Below are 21,299 nucleotides of genomic sequence, written 5' to 3' on the forward strand. Positions count from 1 at the left end.
GAGGCCCGCTGTAATCCCCTTTGTCACAAATAACAAGAGGATGCAATATGCTGCAATTAAGGCAAAACTATCCACCTAATTACAGCCTCCCTGTTTCCACGCTGCCTCTGCGTAACTCCTGAGAAGATCCTAACTGAAAAATATATATTTTTTTATTTCTGCTTGAAAAATAAATTAAATAAATAAATAAATGTGTAAGCTATTTTTTTTTTTTTTAAATGAACCCGAAACACTGTCTGATCAACGTTACATAAAGACTATGGAAGTCACAATTTAAACTTTGATACTAGAAAAAAAATCGATATGTGTTTCGTTACCATGGCAACTTTAGTAATTTCTTGTTTTTAGACTAACTAAAAAAAAATGTAAATTACAGAAAAACATTGAAAACATTTTTTGGTACATAAACGTATTTACCGTTTTCAAACACGTCACATGGTATCAACAAATGATAAACGTTTCTAAAATGTTGACAATGTTGATCAAGATTTGCTCTGAACTAAGTCCATCAAGCTTTAACATTAAGGTAGCTGTTTAACATTTTTATAATGGCGCAAAATAAACTGCTTCACTTCAAATAATTCAAGATTTTATTTATAATGTCCTGCATAATTTAGCAGTATGTGTGTTTTTTTCATACGACCCTTTAGTTGTGATAATTAAACTGTGGAAATGTGGAGGGAAAAAACAATTAAAAAATAACTTTTTTTTTAACAGGTTTTTTTTTTACCCTTACCACAATTGTCCCAAACATGAGCCTCTTCGATTTATTTTTTGTGTGCAATAAATACCTGTGTATAAAAAGGTACACACTAATTATACTAACTTTTTTTTAAAAGATAGTGTTGGGCCTTTTTGCCTTTATTAGAGAAGACAGCTGAAGAGAATCAGGAAATGTAGGGAGGAGAGAGTGGGGGAATGACACACAGCAGAGGAGCCGTTGTCGGCATCGAACACACGGTTGCCATGTTGATAACCGCTAGGCCAACTGCACCCCTATTTCTACTAATTTGCAAAAAAAACGAAAAGTCTACCATCCTTTCTCTGCTGCCATGAGGGAAATCCAAGCCACTTGTTGCTTTTACATTTTTAATCGAGAGCATTGCACTTATATTCAGTTTTATCATCATCAAAGAAATCCAACATAAATATGTGATAAATATGTTTGCACGATATAATATCATACGAGAGCTAGAAACACTGAATGGTGTGTCACTGAACTTGTATAAGAATCTGTGACACAATATTTTCTGACCGTGAGTGAATCCTCAAAACAAACAAACCTGGCAGAAAATCCACGTCCCTTCATTTCTTCTGTCCTCCGCTCCGACCCGTCCTCCTTCAGTCAACGCTCATATCCCAAAGGTTAAGAGCATGCAAGACACATTTCTTCAGTGTGAAACAGGTAGACGCAGCAGCTTCGAGATAAATCACTATGCACACTCACAGTAGCATCCATTACTTATTCAAAGCCAGATTTGATGACTGGCGCCATCTACCGGTCAGCTACCATTAAATCCTCTTCCTGTCTCCCACGATTGGGAGTGATAAGATAATATGGTACATGTCAATGAAGCTTTTATGCTACTTCATTGTTCCTTTAAAGGCAGATGAGCTGTAGGGTAACAGTTCAGGTTATTTTTAGCCACCTTAGCTGCATGATTATTGTTAAGAAATAACATAGACAGGTTGTTATTAAATGATGCACTGACTCATGATCTCCTGAGGATTTTGCAAATGTTTCTTGCAAAATTAAAAAAATTCCTTTAATTATGAAGATGGATCAGGTCCCCAGGCAGGTTTTCCTTGAGCGAGAGATGAATGACAAGCCCGTGTATCGTTTTTTATAATAAGGTGCTGTTTATTTAATCATTTCATTATTCACATCTCATGGTACACTCTCCTATAGCTTTGACTTGTAGCATTAACCATGTGTAATACTGACCTCAGCCTCTTCCTTCAGGCGTCCAGCTGACACAAACACGAGCTGAGCTCCTTGGTGTGACTCCCACACCACCCGCTCTGTCCCGGGGTACGTTCGGTGGAGGGAAATAAGATTCTGGATTATAGCACTGTGCTAAATTTCCCCCACATATTCTGTGTTTTTTTACTCAGGGACAGAGGGGCTTTTATTGAGCTTGGAGTTAGCTGAACTGTACGCTGCTGCTGCTGCTGCTGCATGGTTCAGTCCTGCAAACTGTGAAGTGCTTTTCTGGCTCTTTATACACACTGAATGTCCAGATTTGAGTGTTTGATCGCTTTAACTACGACTGCAGAGAGAGAGAGAGAGAGTCACCACAGCATCGGGCCTCCCCAACCAGCCGGGTTAAAGCAGCGTCACCTTTTGACTGAAGAGGTTTTTCGTCAAGGTTCAGATAGTCTGGGGTTTTTGTCGTGGGTTTAAACTTGGCTGCAGATATTTTGAGATCCAAGGTTCCTCAGCGCTTCCTTTTAAAACTCGCACGAGCGTTGAGCAGGAAGGAGTGTTGTAGTGGTTGCAGATTACATCAAAAACCGACCGATGACGGCCTCACCTGGACAGCAAGAAAACTCCCTCTGACTAAAAAACATTTAGAACCACTTGGTGCAGACTCCCATTTTCATTTTCTTTGTACAACTTTAAGGCAGGAAGTTCCACTTTGTTTTGTTTTTTTAAATAGGTAGGTCTCTGTCTTTAACTCATGCCTCCCTGCTCAACTTCTTTTTTTTCTTTTTTTTTTTTTTAAATAGAGGACGGGGGGAGCCTGGAAGTATCCTAGTGTCCATCAGGCCTGATCCACTGAAAGTCAACAACAGCGAGTGTTTTTTTTTTTGATGTGCTGTTGCTATGCCATGTAGATGAAGGTGTTTATGTCGGTCTCGTCTCGCTTTATGTACTTGTGATCTATCAGCCACTCGATCTGCTCCTTTATCATCTTCTTCTGTGGTAAAAACATGTTCTTTAGGATCTCCACCAGCTCCGTCTGCAGCTGGGCGTTGTTGATGCGCTTCCTCATCTTCATGATCTGGATGATGGCCTCCTGGGAGAGAGAAAAAAAAAACAGACACAGGAGACGGACGGGTTTTTAATCGGAGCCTGGGAAGTTTATGCAAACATAACCACAGGAAAATGGAAGGTGAAACTATTTCCTCACGGCAGGTTGTGTTACATAACGAGGGTATCTTTCACCTCCACGCTGTGAGAACATCTACTCACCTGCGTTCTTAGTATCCGGAGCTGGACGATGCCCTCGTTCTCCTCCTCTCTCATTCGCTCCGTGGTGAGCTGCAGCCGACCAATCAGGTTGATCTTCCCCCTTTTCTGAACCTTGGAGTTTTTTCTGAAAGTTTGATTCAAAAGAGTCAAGATTACTGAGTATCAGGGACTTCAGTATTGATGGTAAAATGTTCAGTGAACCTGACAGAAGTCTCAACAATAATTAGACGGATATCTAATCTGTTAAAAAAAACAACGCTCAAATTTGAGTTGGGTGAGAAATACAGATTTTGAAAAAATGAAGGCAAGAGTATTATCAAAAATAGGAATGAATAAATGGTATCATCTTTGGGACGAAACACAAATCAAAGTCTATGGTTTTGAGATTCAAATTGCATCAGACAGAGTGAGTAAGAAGAGAGAGGCAGATGTTTTCCTTACATGATGGAGAACTCCTGGTTGACGTAGAATAGTGTTCCTTCTGCAAAGTCTTTGGGCGAAGACACCACGGGGTCGTACGACAACACCTGCCGCTTCAGTTTAGGAAACGCCACCAGAGACTTGGAGAGAAATGAACGCATAATGTTTGAGATAGTGGAAAAACTACTTGAACTGTAATCTAAAGGTCACTTATTATGCAAAATACACTTCACCATGTTTCTCTAACTCTAACATGTGTCTCTAGTCTGTCTTCAAACCACCCAAATGATGAGAAAAGTCCATCCTCTGCGTCTTTTCCCTGCTCCACTTTTCAGAAAATGTGTGCTAAAACAGGCTGTTTGGAGATTTTCCCTTCATGACATCACAAAGGGCAGTAGCCCCTCCCCCAGGTGGGTGACACTCCCACAGCTAGGTGTTTGTTCTGCCCTCTGAGTCTGCCTTCTCACCGTAAACAATAGGACATGGAGCGAGAAAGCACCGAGTACACCCGAGCCCTTCCAGAGAGGGGGCGTGGTCAGACACAGCTCATTTACATATTTAAAGGTACAGACACAGAAACAGCCTGTTCTGAGCAGGGCTGACATAGAGGGGTTTATAGACATGATCAAATACAGGATCAGAGTGGATTTACAACAAGAAACTTCACACACATGTTTTTGAGGAGCTCTGAGAATTATTTAAACTGGTTGAAGAGGAGGAGAATATTTCACCTTTAACTACACTACCACTACCACAACAGTGTGCTTAGTCTGTCTTTGAGAAATGCAAACCTGCTGATTAATCTCTTTCACAATTTTTTTTTATTTATTTATTTATTTTTTTTTTATCTCTTTACCCAGAGAGTGCGTCTCAGCTCAGCGTCAGGCAGCTCAGTTGCTAGCTTAAGGTTTTCAAAGCTGATCCTCTCCCTCGGCCTCTGGTTCCAGGCGAACAGAACAGCCAGCTGGAATGTGGTCACCTCCAGGTCGTACTGGCCCACCTCGTTCTTAAAGGTTATCTGCAGAAAAGACATTTAATGAAGCTTCTTTCCCGGTCAAAGAGAGAGCGTTGATGTAGTTTGTAGACTTAATCACAAGTTTCCACGTTCTGTGTGTTTCTCCGGGTGTCACTTACGATGCCATTAGACATGAGGTGATGCCAGTGGAGCTTCCTGCCGCTGTGGTTCTTCTTATAGAAATCTTCTACCTCTGGTATTAAATCTTCCAGCTCTGTGGGGAGAGAGACGAAAACCTTCTCGCTGCTCCTCGACCACGCTCCGGCATTCAGGATCTTTATATTGACCGAGTCGGCTGCAGGAGAGAAACACAGAGGCATCTTGATGAGTGAGCGACAAACTCTTTAGAGTTAGCACAGCAGGAAGCAAAGTTTAAGTTTTGTTATTACTCTGCCTGTATGAAACTGTAGAGAACAACAGTCGGCTTAGCTTTGTGTTGAAACAGGAGGTCAAAGACTCACTGATTTAATCATTATAAACTGAAGTGTGTAAGGCCCCGTGAACACCTAGCGTTTTTTCAGAGCAGAAAAGCGCTGGCTGTACGCTCGGGAATGCAAAAAAGGATTTATTTTACATTTAAAATCATGGTTGTTAGACTAGCAGTTCAACGCTGCAATGCGACATATTGCACAGCCTGACTTCATATTTTCTCTCGTCTTAAATAGTGCAAAAGGGAGTTTTGTCTTTGTTCTAGAAAATTAACTTTGTACAGTGAATGTATGAAGCATTTTTGCACTGAGAAGAAAAAGCGCTGGATGTCTGTCCTGTCTCCATGACAACAGTCTGTTGACAACGGCCGCTGTACGACCGAAACTGCTCCGTACTTTTTACTGCATGTTTTATATTCGAGATTGTTTATTTCCCGATCAGACACGGAGGATGAGGGTACAAGACACGATCTGTAGGCGGCAAAACTAAAAGATATTCAACTTGCTCGCTTGGAGCGCTCTGAAAATAAAAGACGCTGGATGCTGAGAACACTCTCTCCTCATTGACAACAATTGAAAAAAGACGCTCGGTGGACACGGCACCTAAGAATGTTGCACTTTGGTGCTTGTCACTGATAACTAGTTCCACCTTTTTATTAAAGGTCCCATATTCTGCTTTTTCTGGTTTTATATGCTCTTTAGTGTGTTTTCAAAGTGTCCTGTGCATGTTTAGGCACTAAAGTCTGCGGAAACGCGGCTTCTCCTACATCCTCCTGTTAGCTGTAGCATTAGCTGCATGTAACGCTCGGTTCTAGCCCCCCTCGATAAAAATGTGTCAGTCCGATGTCATTGTCAGTGTGAGATCACTGATCTAAGCCCATTGGCTCGTTGTGGCAAGCCCCGCAGCTCATGTTGAAATTTCCGAGAAGCGTGCTGAGCAACTGACCAATAACGACAGAGCGGATCGGCAGACCAATCAGAGCAGACTTGGCCCACGTGGGGTCTAACAGTGTGGGCTCAACAGAGCGTAGCTGACGGACTCAGAGCGGAGAGGGAGCAAGGAGGAGCAGTACATGAAAACAGACACTTTTTTCGGACTATTGTGAACGTACAAAAGTAGGTACATAGATTAAATATATGAACCCCAAAAAGGGCAGAATATGAACTCTTTAAAGGACTAAAAGAAAGAGGTAAACTATAAAAAACTAAGGACATTTTTAGTTCTTTCTCCTACTGTCAGTTTTTATGATTATGACTCATTGCGTTGCCCCTCTAGAGTAGAAGAGATCTTCTTAACAAACTATTCATTTAAAGAAAAACAGGAGCTCTCATGTAATGCCAAGTGTGTGAGTGTCAGGCGCTTCGACCTCTTACCTGGTAGAGCCAGCTTGTTATGTTTATGCATCTCTTTGAAAGATTGATTGAGGTCCTCTGACACCTTGATGTCTTGAAACATCCGTGCCAGCTTGTTGACATAGTCCGCTGGCATTCCTACTTCCTGTTAGGACACATGACATCACAGGTCACTTAATGTATTTTTTTTTTTTGGGGGGGGGGGGGGATAGTGTTTGTGATGCAGAATAAAAAAACAGTGAACGGTAAATCCAGCCAGCTCTCACCCTGAGCCACTCCACCATGTTCTCCTCGATCTCGCTGTCCGCCGAGATGTCCAGGATGAGTCGACGCGTCAGGTGAGCTTTGTGGTAGCGCATGAACACGTCTTTGTTCTGGACGTACTTCAGCACTAACAGCTGCACACAAAGCACACACACAGATTATGGCTGCAGCCCACAAGAAAAAGTAAAGTTAGCTGCTGCGCCTACGTCAACAAAAAATAGCAGCTGGTGGTGGAGACTCCCACACGGTCTGTGTGCATAAGAGCCAGAGTTAATGGAGCTTCTTCTGTGATCAGGCCTCGTTTTCTTTTTCAAAAAACAACGTTGAACGAGTCGTGGATTTAAGCCCAAAACAAACGAGGATCCCCAGCGATTAAAAACTCATTTTTGTTAATCCTGAAATAATGAAAAACTTGACTTTGAGGAGAGATACATTATGAAACCGGCTCTCGTTCCACTGCGGTTCTACTCCAGTCAACGACGTCTTTAATGATTCATCACAGGTTTGTATTTACTGACCAACATTTGAAGAAAGCTTCATGAGCAAAATGTGTTTGGAACAATATCCCAGCCAACGTGTCAGCTCATGTTATTATAATAATATAATAATAACCCTAACCCTAACCCATAACAATAATAAAGTTCATTTATAAAGCACTTATCAAAACTAACGTCACAAAGTGCTTTACAGGAAAAAGAAAAAATCCCAACAGTCAAATAAACAACAATAAAATCAATAATAAAACAACAGTGCAGCAATCATCCAATGAACAGAGAAAAGAGAAACAACCGAGACAGAGATTGGCTAAAGTTAACAGTAAAACAAATAAAACATCATGTATGAAACGAGGATTAGAAGAAGGCCTTACGATAAAAATGTGTTTTTAAAAGTGATTTAAAAGACGATACCTGTTTCAATGCTAATCACAGGTCTATTAAATAACACGCAGTTCCCTGAGACGTACCACTTCCTTGAGCTTGGCCTCGATCTCCTCGGACGTGAGCTTCTTGCTCAGTGGCGTCTTCCTTAACAGCATGTCGCAGTAGTTGGCCAGCAGCTCCGGACACTTTGACTCTGGTTGAGTTTTCAGACCGACCCTGTAAACACACGAGAGAGCAAGGAGACCAATCAGATGTAATCATGTTCATCATTCAAACAACATGCTGAAGTCAGAGCAGAGCGTCTCTTACCCTTTCTGTTTCAGAGGAAGTTCTAATTTAAATATAGTGGCATCATTCACAACAGCTTTATACGCCTGAAGGAAAGTAAAACAGAAGAGTGATCAGTTAAGAAAGTTTCATTCTTTATATAATAATTGTGTAGTGGGTGAAAAGGGAGCTCACTTTGTCTCTGGCTGTCAGGAAGCGAGGGTCGTCCTGGAACGCCTCTTTCACGAGTCGACTGAAGCGGTTAAACAAGGTGAGCAGCTGCTCTACGTATTTCTCAGAGTCCTGCAACGACAACAACAACAAACAAAAAGATTAAAACCGACCAATGACAACAAGGTAACTTCTTCACATGGGAGAAGAGTCGACTGCAGCTGAAGATCTACTTACTAACTTAGTAAGACGACAGATACATCCCAAAAGTCTGAATTTATTGCAACAAATAAGAAAATATTTTACGTCAATGAGCAAGGCTTTCCCTCAACATTTAAAATTTTGTAATTTTAATTATAAGAAGCGTCTTATTTAGGCAAAACAAGAAACGTTAGATGATCAGACAGCTTGTAAATTAGCCTAACTGCTCATCCTTCTTGCACTGGTGAACGTTATTGTAGTGATGAAATCGTATTTCCAGGTCGCAATAACCCAAGTTTTCATAAACTGGTTTCATCCTTTAATACACTCAGGCCCTGTGTCCACCTAGCGTCTTTAAATTGTTTTTAATGGGTAGAGCATGTTCGCAGCAGAAAGCAGCCGTCTAGATGAAAAGCGCAGCGCCCAGCCGCTGTTGACATCACCGGCGCTCTTTTCAAAATGTTTGAAATTCCCCGTATTTTAGCCTCCTATGGATCGTATCTTGTGCTTGCATCCTCCTCGCTCCGTGTCTGATCAGGAAATAAACCATCTCAAATATAAAACATGCAGTAAAAAGTAACGGAGCAGTGTTGATCATACAGCGGCCGTTGTCAACAGACTGTTGTCATAGCGACAGGACGGACGTGCAGCGCTTTTCTTCTCTGCACAAACGCTTCATGCAAACACTCCTGAGCGCACAGCCAGCGCTTTACTGCCTGGGAAAAAAAAGCGCTAGGTGGACACAGGGCCTTAGATGCATTTTCTGACTTCTATCTCCCAGCCTGATCAGTACTTGTGTGTGTATGTGACACTCACAGAGGTGATGGTCTCTGCCGACGCCACCATGTCAGCCAGGCCGGCGTTCATGATGTGGTCCTCCAGGTCCTTCAGCATGGGCTCGATGCCGCTGGGCACTTTGTCCATGAGCGAGAACATCAGATGCAGCTCTGTGATGGAAACATGGAGACTTTTATGGTTCAACTCTAGAATGTAAAATATTAAAAAAAGTTGTTTTTTTTGTTACTGCTGACGAGATTGGAAACCTGTAGAGACAGCAAAGATGAAACAACATGCAGAAAGAAACTGTAAATCTGTTTTCACACATGCACTCCTGCCTCTGAAATCTCCCTGAGCTGCACTCACTCAAGGCAAGACGCGGTGTTAAAAAAAGATGCTGCAGAAAACCAAGACGGCAAATGAAGCGTCCGTGTTGACGCTATAATAAAATAGTTTTTCACCTTCATATCAATGCTGCATGTGAATGGACGTTACCATGGTAACAAAGACATGTGGAAAATATCACACTGACGATCAGAAAAGAGTATGAAGCCGCTTCATTACGTCGGCAAAGATTGCACTGGTTGAAAAAGTGGTGTTTGGATACAACGTCGTCAACCTCGCCCGCTCGTTTAAGGTGAATTTTTCTGATCATTTCCTGCTGAATTTACACTTCAGCTCACCCTGACTTCATGCAGAGATTTTACGTACGTGTGTGAATGCAGCTTTAATGCGTTCACACACGCAGCTCAGGACGTTTTAAGGAGTTTTGGGCACGTGTGAAAGACGACATCTTGGCATTGCGTGAAATAGTTTTGATGTCTTACATAAAGAAGAAAGATATTAAACATGGAATAATCATCATCTTGATCTGATATATTCAGCACTAAGCTCTAATTTGGACGCTGCACTTCAGAAGGAGCATAAAATGAGCTGCTTTAAAATCCATTACTGCGGATGCCCTTTGTCCTTTTGTTCTATCAAAGCGCATGAACACAGACCTGAGCGCTCACACGCACACACACAGAAAGATTCAAACATAATGATCTGAGGTTACGCAGCCAAGAATCTGAGCAGAAGCTTCAATTATATAACCTCCAGATCATTCATCAGAGCATTTTTACATCCTAATCACCAGAGAGAGATTTCAGGACCCAGAAAAAAGTTGCAAGAAATCGTTTTAGAAGTCTAAAAGTGGATTTTGAGCACCTGATGATTTCACACTTCACTTTTCAGCTAACGAGTGTTTAGAGAACATTTAACGCTCACACTTTTTCTTAACCACGGGTCGGATTCGAACCTGGGCCGCCCCCTCTGAGGACCACTGCCTCTGTACATGGGACGTGCGCATTAACCGCTAAGCTACCAGCGCCCCCAAATCTCTCAAACTTTAAAAACACTTTCATTTCAGAAGAGCGAAATGGAACTAGGGTCGTCACAATTTCAGAATTTTACACTACTATACCAGTTAAAATAAAACTATATTGAGAACGGGTTTGTTACCATGGCAACACAAATATAAAGCCTAGGCACCAAATACTGGGGAACTCCTTGTTAGATTTATTCTGGGACTTTTTGCACCTTATTTTATTTTTAAGGACGGCAAATAGAGAAAGAAACTGCAGGAAGGATTCGAACCCTGTTAGTAGGACTACAACCTACGTACATAAGGTGCGGCCTTACCGCTAGGCCATCTACGCCCCCGGGATTTTTTTTGTTTATTATTATTTTAAACTGCAAGCAAACTCACAAACATTCTCTAAAATATATTGGCAACATTTTAGTATTGAAGCAAAATGTCCCAGATGTATTTTAGATAGCGTCACCACTTCTGCTCTCTGTCTGTTTGTAAGAGAAAAACCTTCTTCGTCTTAATGAGAAGCCAAAAGGAATGGAAAAACATCAGTGTGGTGAGTTTGAGAGGAACCCCTGCTGACTTCCAGTTACTTTTCAGTGCTAGCGACTATTTAAAACCTGGAGATTGTACAAATATAAAACAGGTGGTAAACACAGAGTAGCACAGCAGAGAACATTTTGACAACGGTAGTGGGATCACAGATGGATGTACCTACAGATTCTGCACAAGAAGGTTTGGTCAGGGCTATTTCCTGGTGCAAACCTGAGCTTGCTGAGCCTTTGGTGGGAGCAGTCCTGCCGTACTCACTCTCTGTCTCATTTCGTTTGATCATGCCTGGACACTCGGCTAAGATGGTCTCCTTGAATGATGTTACCAGAGCATTGACGCAACACTCCATTAACTGGAAAGACAAGCAGGGAAAACTATTCATACAGCACATGATACACATGCAAAACCTAAATAACACATATATACAGATATTATAACATTTAGTATTTGGGGAAAACGCACTTCATAGTTTTATTTGAAGAAGATATCAACCAGGTGACCAAATGAAACACACTACCTTGAATCAGTGATGGATTTCTCTGGGTTTAAAGGTCACATATTAAACTCTGCTGTGTAAATAAGTCTCAGAGCTCCTCAAAACATGTGTGTGAAGTTTCTTGTTCTAAATCCACTCTGATCCTGTATTTGATCATGTCTATAAACCCCTCTATTTCAGCCCTGCTCAGAACAGGCTGTTTCTGTGTCTGTACCTTTAAATATGTAAATGAGCTGTATCTGACCACGCCCCCTCTCTGGAAGGGCTCGGGTGTACTCGGTGCTTTCTGGCTCCATGTCCTATTGTTTACGGTGAGAAGGCAGACTCAGAGGGCAGAACAAACACCTAGCTGTGGGAGTGTCACCCACCTGGGGGAGGGGCTACTGCCCTTTGTGATGTCATGAAGGGAAAATCTCTTAACGGCCTGTTTGAGCACACATTTTCTGAAAAGTGGAGCAGGCAAAAGACGAAGAGGATGGACTTTTCTCATCATTGGAGGGTTGTAGACAGACTAGAGATATACTGTATATTAGTGTTTGAAACCATCGTAAAGTGTATTTTGATTAATATGTGACCTTTAAAGATTGTTTTAAAAGTGTACACAACTCCATAGACATTTTAAGCTGGTCAAGTTGTTTTTAGATATTTTATACTACAGCTGGTGCACACTTTACCTTTAAAAACAAAAGTCACAAAAGAGATTGGTATTTAAAATCCAACCAATCAATCAAACACTGGTTCTTTACTTTGTAGGACTAACTTTCTGATATCAAGGCTTCTTTATAACAACTCAACAGTAAGATCGTCATGAAAACATTTAATCCACCATGCTCTGGTGTAACACTCACTGCTTGTACAGAGTTGCAGTCGCGTCTGGTCTCCAGGTATCGCAGCGCACGTTTCTCCTCTTCCCTCAGCTTTGAATCAGCCTGGAGACAAAAATAACACATGAACAAATAAACATTAGTTTATTAAAGTTATGCTAATAAACATTCAGTTTAGATTAAATAGTTATCTGTTCAGACGCAAGAAATTCAAGAGATAACGCAAGTACCTCTCAACCAGAAAACGATCAAGAAATAAATAATTCTTCTTGACCTTTTTGCCTTTCCTGTCCAAAAGTAAAATTCTTACACTTCTGTTTAAAAAATGTAATTTGAAAAACCTGACAGTTGTTGCTGCTTCCTGTTTGTATGTGAAGACATGTTTACTACAGCTTTGTGTAGCCTCACAGACAATACCAACAACAACAATAACACTATTAGTTATGATGTAAAAATATCAGAATCAGTATCGGTACATATGTGGGATCAGAATCAGATGAAAAAGTGGATCGTGCAGCTCTAACTGTGGATAGTTTTTGAACTGAAGAATAATCTAAAACAGATTTCAACATGGTGCTTGGATCCAAAGATTTATGAAACTGCTGCAAACACCCAGTCCAGGATCCCTCCTCAAAGAACTATCTTTTTTCCCCCAACTAATCTGAAAAATATTCTGTTTTTGGAGTTAAGATGAAAGGATTAACTGCAGAAAAGTCCTTAAAAAATCTCTCAGAGAGTTGAGTTCCCCTTGAAGTAACAAGCTTGATCTACACTGACTCACATGAAGTATTAATGCCTGACCAAACTGTGACCGAGGATGAACATTTCTGTGCTTCAGCCTTCATGTTGGCTTTAGGTTTGAAGGTGTAAAAAAAAGGACAAGCAAGAGATCATTTTGTCCGTCTGACTGTTTTCTCTTTTTATTCATCAGCTGGCTTATTGCCAAGAACATCAAAATGTGGAACAGGAGCCTCACCAGAGGAGTCGGGTCTCTGCCTCGTGTTTTAAAAAAGCGACCCTATGACAGCGGCTTTTATCTTCGCTATGGGAAGACGGTTTTCTTTGAGCAGAGGGCAAGTTGTGAGCAGCAACAAAGAAACACGAGAGTGGAGAGAAAACTAAACAGTTTGATCTCAAGGTTTGAAACCTTTGGGTAGAGAACTAAACTGGAGACATTAAAAACACAGCCAGGTAAAATAAATAAAATAAAACATGATGAGCATGCTTCATATAGATTCTGTTTTCTGCATATTGTGCCAGTGGAACAAAGATGTCCAGAACAGTCCGTCATATAGAAAGTGTTTTTCTTGCATAGTCCATTGATTTAATGCTTTGCAACGTCTGTAAATTCCAAATATCTAAATATGTATATGAGCCAAACTGACCAAGGAAAAAATTGGTAAAGACGGGCAATAAAAGCATTCCATCAAAATGCAAGAATTAGCACAAAAAAAACCGTCTTAAGGTACTTTGAACTCCTGCCAGTTGCTGCAAACTAGCGGTGCTTTACCCCCTGTCAGCAGGTTCAGACACTAAAATTTGCAATATGGAAATTGGGGAATGTTGCTGATGGATGATGCTAACCCTAACCCTTTTGTAGGTCAGAAAAATACACAGTATTAAATTTAGTCTGTTTCATTAACAGCCAAAAACTCCTCACCCTAAAGTGACTGTAAATCATAACGTGCAAAAACATCCCAGTGGCAGCGGTGGAAGATCATTCATTACATGTGTCCAGATTTACACAAGTTAGTGATTGCATAAAGGTTAACCTCATGTTGTTGTTGTCGCTCAAAGAGTTAATGCCATGCATGAGTCACACTCACATATTTCATGTAGTTTTGGACGCCATTTTGCTGCAGGTAGGCCGGCGCCTGCGTTCTGTAGAACCTCTCTGTAGAGTCCATGTAAGCCTTCTCAAAGTTGTCTCTGTAGATCTGCAGCTTGTCGTCAGGGTTTGAGCACAGGTTCACTGATCGGGACAAAAACAGTGTGATCACACAGAGATATGGAGGGGGGGGAAACAAGTGTCATGTTTGAGTTCAATATACGATAAGAGACATAATTCATTAGAAAAGAAAAGAAACAGAAAAGATCTGACGGAGGTTTTGAAACAACAAGCAGCTTTAAGGTTCCTTTTTTTGGTGTGAGTATCCTACAAGCTAAAACAAACTCAAAGACTGTGCAGCAAATTATGTTTCATGTTCCTGACAACCTTTGACCTCTTTAAGACACTTAATAATCAAGAGACTCAAAATGTACAAGTGGTATGTTAACTGTCGTATCAAAAGTGAAAGAAGAGGAGATGAAAATCTGTCAAGCTCGTCTTAAAAAGAACATTTTCTATCAATCATTAAACTCAAACCACATACAAAGCTGAGGTTGTAATAGTGAATTCAATCATGGTACTTCAGGTCAATATTAAGTGAACGAGGCACAGAAGACGCCGGTCAGCTCGACCCCTTTATTAAGAAACCGGTCGGACTGCCACCACCAGAGCTACAGTAGGGAACACATCGCTGCAGATGAGATCAGTTTTACAAAGTCATTTAACACATTTTGGAAAAACAGAAATGAAAATCGAAGATGAAGAAAGTAAAGGGTAAATGGACCTGAGCTCGTTTTACACCGCATGTCACACACATTCACACACTGATGTTAGAGGTTGCTGTGTAGTGAGACCATGAGAAGTAACTAATCCCATTCATATGCATTCATACAGACCCAGCTCTTTCATGAATACCTACGACCTTAATGATGATGGTCTCCATATTATTGATGATGATGATGGTAATGACGATGGTTTTTGTTTGATAACGACGACTTATAAGATGGTTTCTATACTGATTAGAGCTCTCAAGAACTGCCCTCAATGTTGTGCTTTGCCTCTGGTCACTTCCTGTCAGCACCTGTGTGTCCAATCAGACTCAAAGCTGATCGTTTGCTCTTACTGACATTGTTCCCTTTTTTTGTAGATCCTTGCTTGTTTTTGTTCTTACTCTCTGATGTACGTCGCTTTGGATAAGTGAGTTGTACAATTCATACAACGCAGACGGCGCAGCGGGAGCAACTTGGGGTTAAGTGCCTTGCCAGAGGACACATCGGACATGTAGCTGCAGGAGCTGGGGATCGAAACCTCGAACTTCCAGTTGAGAGACGATCGACTCTACAAACTGATTCACAGCCGCCCGGGTCTGTCTAAAGTGTATGCTATGTTTAAAAAAATATTTTAGCCCTTTACTTTGCTGTCAGCAAGCCTCTTTGTTTTAGCACTACTTCAGGGGGAACCACATACGACCGGTCTCCTGTTATTTATACACTTACTATTGACAAGGTCGTCAAACAACTCCACTTAAAAAAATAATAATAATCCCTTTAATGAATGTGGCATTATGGGATGAATTCCTACAGCGCTGTATGAGCCTTGCGGAGTGCGGATACTGGAGCGTGTAAGGTGACCTGTGATTCTCACCGTAGGACTCTCGCACTCCGATGACCAGCTGGGAGTCGAAGGCCTCCCCCAGCCTCTCCGCGTGGACGAGCTTCATGGCGCTGTCCTGCAGCCTGTTTTTGATGTTGGAGAATATGGACTCGTTCCACGTGTCCAGCATCAGCTGCCGTCACCAGAGGGAGAACAGAGACGAGATGTAGAGTCACTCAGAACAACAACGTGCCGGTTTGGTTATACTCGTGTTTCTCCTCCTCACCTTGCGGACGATGCTGTCCTCCACGTTGGACTTCTTGTTGCTCCCCTGTTTGCCCATCAGCGTGATCTCCAGCTGACAGAAAGGTTTGGGTAAGATGTCACACTGTGTGAAGAACTTCCTCCACTCCACGATGTAGGCCTTCAGCAACGCCGTGTCGTCCTGGTGACTCAACACCCGCTTAAGTAGAGAAACACAGGGACAGCGGGTGATTGACAGCAGCAGAATCTAACCGACACGTTGACAGATGTGAAGCGTAAAATAATAGATTATGAAGGAGACAGTTTGAAGACAGGCCACTGGGATAAACCTGCAACATCAATACAAAAAACATCAAGTGAAAACATGACGCTCCAAAGTTAAAAATGTGCTTTTTTCTTTGATTAATTCCAGGATGAGAGAACTTGATTTAAAGTAATACGAGTGAATATCATATTTGGTGTTAAGCTGATTGAATGACTTTCTCAAATTTGTTCTTATAAACTTGTTGAATCAAGTTTCTGGCTTCAGCTTCTTAAACTTCCCATAAATGAGAATTCATATTTTTTCCTTTTACAATGTATTACGATGTACAGTGGAGTGTGTTAAATATCTGTTTACTCTGCCTGCTTATTAATTACTACACATTTTCTTATTATTTTCTACCATAGGACTTCAGGGACTGAGGTAAATATATCACAGATCTTTATCAACAAAAGCCAGACAAAGCAACTACCGGATATTTCCATGCCTCAGTGAAGGCTAAGTGAAGTGTACTTTACTAACAAGCGGACAGGCAAATATTTAAAGTAGCGATCTGTAAGATATCTACTGAACTAAACCTTCCTATCTGATCAGACATTAAGGAAACATGCTGTGTTGAAGTGCTGGCTTCTCTGACAACAATGCAGCAGCCAGTATGTCCTCCTTCTAACTTTAGATTCTGCTCCTGAATGCTCTGGATTTGTTTGGACCAGAGAAGGTAGGTTACACAGCCGTTTTGGACGCCCCTCGGTTTGCCAGATATGAGAGCAGTTATCAGGTCAACAGGTGTTGCAGCGATGGAAGCGGGTCAAGAGAAGTGGTTCAGATAGAAGTGATTGTACCCGACCTAAAAAGCCTCTGCATGTTTCTAATAAGCTCCACGAGCAGAAACGTGCTCAAACTAGGATCAATATTGGAGATGCTTTTTGAAAAATGGAGAGAGGTTAGAACACAGAAAGGTTTACAGACCCATGCAGAGCTGGATAAACACTGAAGCTTCAGAGTCCACCACATGGTGACCTGAGTGAGCATCGACTCTAGAGAGGGGGGGGGGGGGGGGGGGGAGACAGCTCTCTATGATGTTTAGAATTTAGACTGCAGTACCCATTTTAAACACTAGGTGTCAGAGCTACATACTGCTCCTTTAAACACAGGTTCGCCTTCTCGTAAGTGGAAGCAACAAACCTCAAATTATTCTCTAGGTGATTATCTTCTATGATGTAAATGCAGTAGACTAAAAAGGAATTGTTGGATTAGTCAGAACGTCACTGAAGACATAAAACAGAATCATTATCACGATGCTGGCACATAAATCTCCTCCTGCTCTTCGTCTTACTGCTTGTGCTTGTTTGATGAAATCTAGGATGTCCTCTTTGAGGGCTTGGTGGATCTTAGCTGGACCTTTGTCATCCCACAGACACACAGCGTGGACGTCTCTATGGAAACAAGGAGGAGAAACGGCATTGGAGGGATTAGATTCATTTCAAAATGATGATGTGTAAGCTGAAAAGGAGATGCAGTGAGGTGAACTTACGAGAAAAGGTCAAACCACTGCTGTTTGGTGACGGACTCCTGCCGTAGCAGCTTCAGCACGATGGGACGCATCAGGTCCCATTTATCCTCAAACTGAAGGGAGCCTTTGTTCTGGAAACAGGAAGCAAACGTCAGGATCTAAACATGAGCCTTTAGGCAAATTGTAAATGTTAAATTGACTTGAGCTTGTATATTTCTTTTCTAGTCTTCTGACTACTCAAAGCACTTTTACACCGCAGGTCACACCTACACATTCACACACTGATGGTAGAGGCTGCTGAGTAAAGAGACCATCAGTATTATCTCATCCTATTCATACACATTCACACACTGCAGGTGAAGCAGCGGGAGCATCTCGGGGTTAAGTGTCTTGCCCAAGAACACATCGGACATCTCATTTCAACAAGTAACGTTTTCTTGCCTCATTGGCAGAAAATTCTGCTTTTCTGCTTATTATTATTATTATAAAAAAAATGCAGACCTCATGTTTTGTTTTTCATATCTTGAAATACAACGTGTATCTGGACTTTTGGTTAATGTGGCTTAAAATAAGTGTAAATAGATATTTGTGACTAGAAATTAGACAGACACACTTGCTTAGATTTCATTTTTTGAAGTGTGATGAAGTGAGACACTGTGATGTATAAACTGTACAGCTCTAATAAATCATAATGGAATACTAATATCTGTCCAAATAGGATTTTTTTGAACACATTAAACCCCTCTTGTCGTTATTGTTTTTGTTTACACCTTCATCAAATTCCCACCAGTATCTGAGTAAGAGCGAACTCATCTTCTGATCCTTGTTTTAGCTCCAACAGTATTTTTCCTGACATTACTCCATGTCTAAGAAGATTGACAGCAAGTAAACAAGATGAAATTCTTCTGATTCTGATTCATCAGGTTTTTACGTTCTTCATCTTAACAATGCTCCCGAAGACAACACACAAGATGTCAGAATCACAATCAGAAATACTTTATTAATGCATGTCAGTATTCCCATTCAAGCAATGTGATGCACGGATGAAATCATACGCGTTAAGAGTTTGAGAAAGTCAACAGGCTGTGGCAAAATGTAAACATGCAAAACAGGATTTATGTGTGTCATCAAGCTGGTGAAGAGCTGGGATAGTTATTAATGTCCCATGGCTTCCTAATAGTGCAGATTAGATTACATGCATGTTTTGGCACTGCTTGTTTCCTCATACTTTACATACAGTTCATATTTTCTCCCAATGTAAAGTGTGCTGTTTTGACTGATTTTTCAATAACTGTTTGGTGCACATCTCAAGTCTGTGTCTCTGCAGCAGCGATGTGAACTACAGGTGATCATAGAAACACTGCTTCAGGTGTCTTTCCTGCACAGCATGATAGCAGCTGAGGATTAACACTGACTCAATGCACAGAAACTACTCCCACAGTTGCTCCTGGCAGACTTTAACATGTGTTTTTAAAAGGGCTGGTCAGCTGCTGGTTCCTGTGTTACTGAACTGACAGATGATATGAGACTTGCAGCGACCGTGCACACAGATAAAGGTGATATTTAAACACAGGTAAAGCTTACATAACGAGCCCTGTGTGTTCTGTATGTCTCTGTATCCCCGGCTCCTCACGCACTTGTCTTTTTAAACCTCATATTTTGTGTTGTCGCTGTTTTATTTAGCCAGCTAAATCAGTGATAAGCAGCTAATGTTAGCCAGATGTAACTTAACAGCCCTCAGATAGAGTCAAAACTGACAACATGGTCACTCTCAGGTGCTGCGTAAGGTAAGAGGTAAACGCCGACTACACACAAAGCAGGTGACAAGCAGGTAAGGTAGCGTTCACTAGCAAGAATTGAATTGGAGGGGATCCTACCTTTAGCAAATTAGACGTCGCCATGTTCCCCTCAACTTATCCTCCCGTAAAGTCTCGCGAGATTTCCCCCCACAGAGGATGAAGATTCACCGGCTCCGTCGAACGCAGTTTAAAATAAATTATTTTCAAAAGGTACAGGGATGAGGGAGAGCTTTAAGAAGGAAAAAATAATAATAATAAAATAAAATAAAATAAAATAAAATAAAATAAAAGAATAATAAAATAAAATAAAATAAAATAAAATAAAATAAAATAAAATAAAATAAAATAATAATAATAATAAAATAAATATAATAACAATAACAATAATAATAATTGGGTTTACAAGTTTTGTATACACAGGTGTATGTTAATGTGTATTTTTAAATGTAAATTGTACATATAGTAGCCTATATCAAATTGCATATATATATATATATAGATATAGATTGTATTAAATGTATAATTGTAAACATACTGTACCAAACTGTATAGATATAAGGATTGTATAAATATATAAAATGTAAATATAATACATCAAATTGTACAAATAGATATGTATATATAGATATATCGATTGTATAAATATATAAATTATAAAAAATCAGAGTATATCAAGTTGTATATATGTATGGAAAATCATTGGATTTTAAATATCAAATATATTATCATAAATATAGTATAGCAAATTGTATATAGATAGATTGTATATATAGAGAGATTATAAGGAACACAGGAAGTTAATTTAATTTAATAAATATTAATTATTGAGCTGTGGAAAAGGGGTAGGATTAAATAAGTTTTATATTTCTTCCTACTCCTTTTCAGGCATATCAATTGACTATATGTAATTTGCCTTTTTTTTTGTGAAATAATTTGTTTATTGTATTTTCGTGCTTTTCATTTTGTTTTGTATTTTTGATATGTTTGATTTTATTTGATATGTCTGAAATAAATTTAATCAATCAATCAATCAATCAGTTATTTTGAGTTCATTGTAAGAAGTTTGACGTCATTTATCAATACAAGAAGCATTTTATATCCAAAAACATTACATTAATTCACGTTTTCTTTCATTATTGTGCAATGTTTCTTTTTTCAAGGGAGTTGTCAACAAATGTCTCCCGAGCATACTCTGAAGTTTGAATTATCAGCACGTACACGGACTACACTTTTCAAATGGTTTTGAATTAGTTGGCTTATGTTGCAATAAATAAAACATATTTTTTACACACCAGGAGGCGAAGTCACAGCAGCAACATAAAAGTGACAAATAGGGAGAAACGTAATCAAACGGTACGATTAATTACCTTGAATTGTGGGTCAATTATTTCTCTATTTCTATTCATCTTTTTTATGATATCATGATAAAAAAAAAACATTTTAAGTTGACACTCACTGCTCATGATGTCTGAATTGTCCTGTATAGTTCACTTTACTCCTTTATATTCCAGTTGTAAATGCCTCTTGTTTTATTTGTATGTATCTAATTGATTATGTTTCAATTGTACTAAACTTGCTACTTGATTTTGTGTTTCTGCAACGTCTCAACTTCCTCTCTGGGGATCAATAAAGTATTATCTTATCTTATTTTATCTTATCTTATGTTATTACTGGGTATTGGACCATAGCCTACTAATTTAAAGACACATTAATAAATAAAGGATAAATTGTTGTTGTGTTTGCCACTTCAAACCATTTTAAACTGTTATTTTTTTATTATTGGTCAATGAATGATTTTGGACACTTAACGGTGATAATAGGTCTTTGGGGTTAATTTTTCA

At 40.1% G+C, this 21,299-nt stretch overlaps 1 protein-coding gene across 3 annotated transcripts; it reads right to left on the minus strand.

Moving 5' to 3' along the window:
• Positions 1 to 1,837: 1,837 nt before the first annotated feature.
• cul5b (cullin 5b) lies at positions 1,838 to 19,598 on the minus strand. 3 transcript variants are annotated; one of them, XM_061056381.1, is made up of 20 exons: positions 19,537 to 19,598; positions 17,681 to 17,790; positions 17,483 to 17,582; positions 15,907 to 16,083; positions 15,672 to 15,813; positions 14,026 to 14,171; positions 12,224 to 12,304; positions 11,138 to 11,231; positions 9,013 to 9,143; positions 8,020 to 8,127; positions 7,867 to 7,931; positions 7,641 to 7,773; positions 6,679 to 6,810; positions 6,434 to 6,557; positions 4,751 to 4,926; positions 4,473 to 4,634; positions 3,638 to 3,756; positions 3,197 to 3,320; positions 2,160 to 3,020; positions 1,838 to 2,020 (listed from the first exon to the last, which is right to left on the minus strand). In XM_061056381.1, the coding sequence occupies exons 1-19, from the start codon at positions 19,558 to 19,560 to the stop codon at positions 2,826 to 2,828; spliced, it is 2,343 nt and encodes a 780-aa protein (XP_060912364.1). In that variant the 5' UTR covers positions 19,561 to 19,598; the 3' UTR covers positions 1,838 to 2,020; positions 2,160 to 2,825. The 3 variants fall into 3 exon arrangements, with proteins under 3 accessions (XP_060912364.1, XP_060912363.1, XP_060912362.1); XM_061056380.1 differs by having other exon boundaries at positions 11,093 to 11,231; XM_061056379.1 differs by having other exon boundaries at positions 11,042 to 11,231.
• Between the last annotated feature and the right edge of the window lie 1,701 nt (positions 19,599 to 21,299).

The sequence above is a fragment of the Labrus mixtus genome, chromosome 14 (assembly GCF_963584025.1).
Source record: "Labrus mixtus chromosome 14, fLabMix1.1, whole genome shotgun sequence".
Taxonomy (NCBI): Eukaryota; Metazoa; Chordata; class Actinopteri; order Labriformes; family Labridae; genus Labrus; species Labrus mixtus.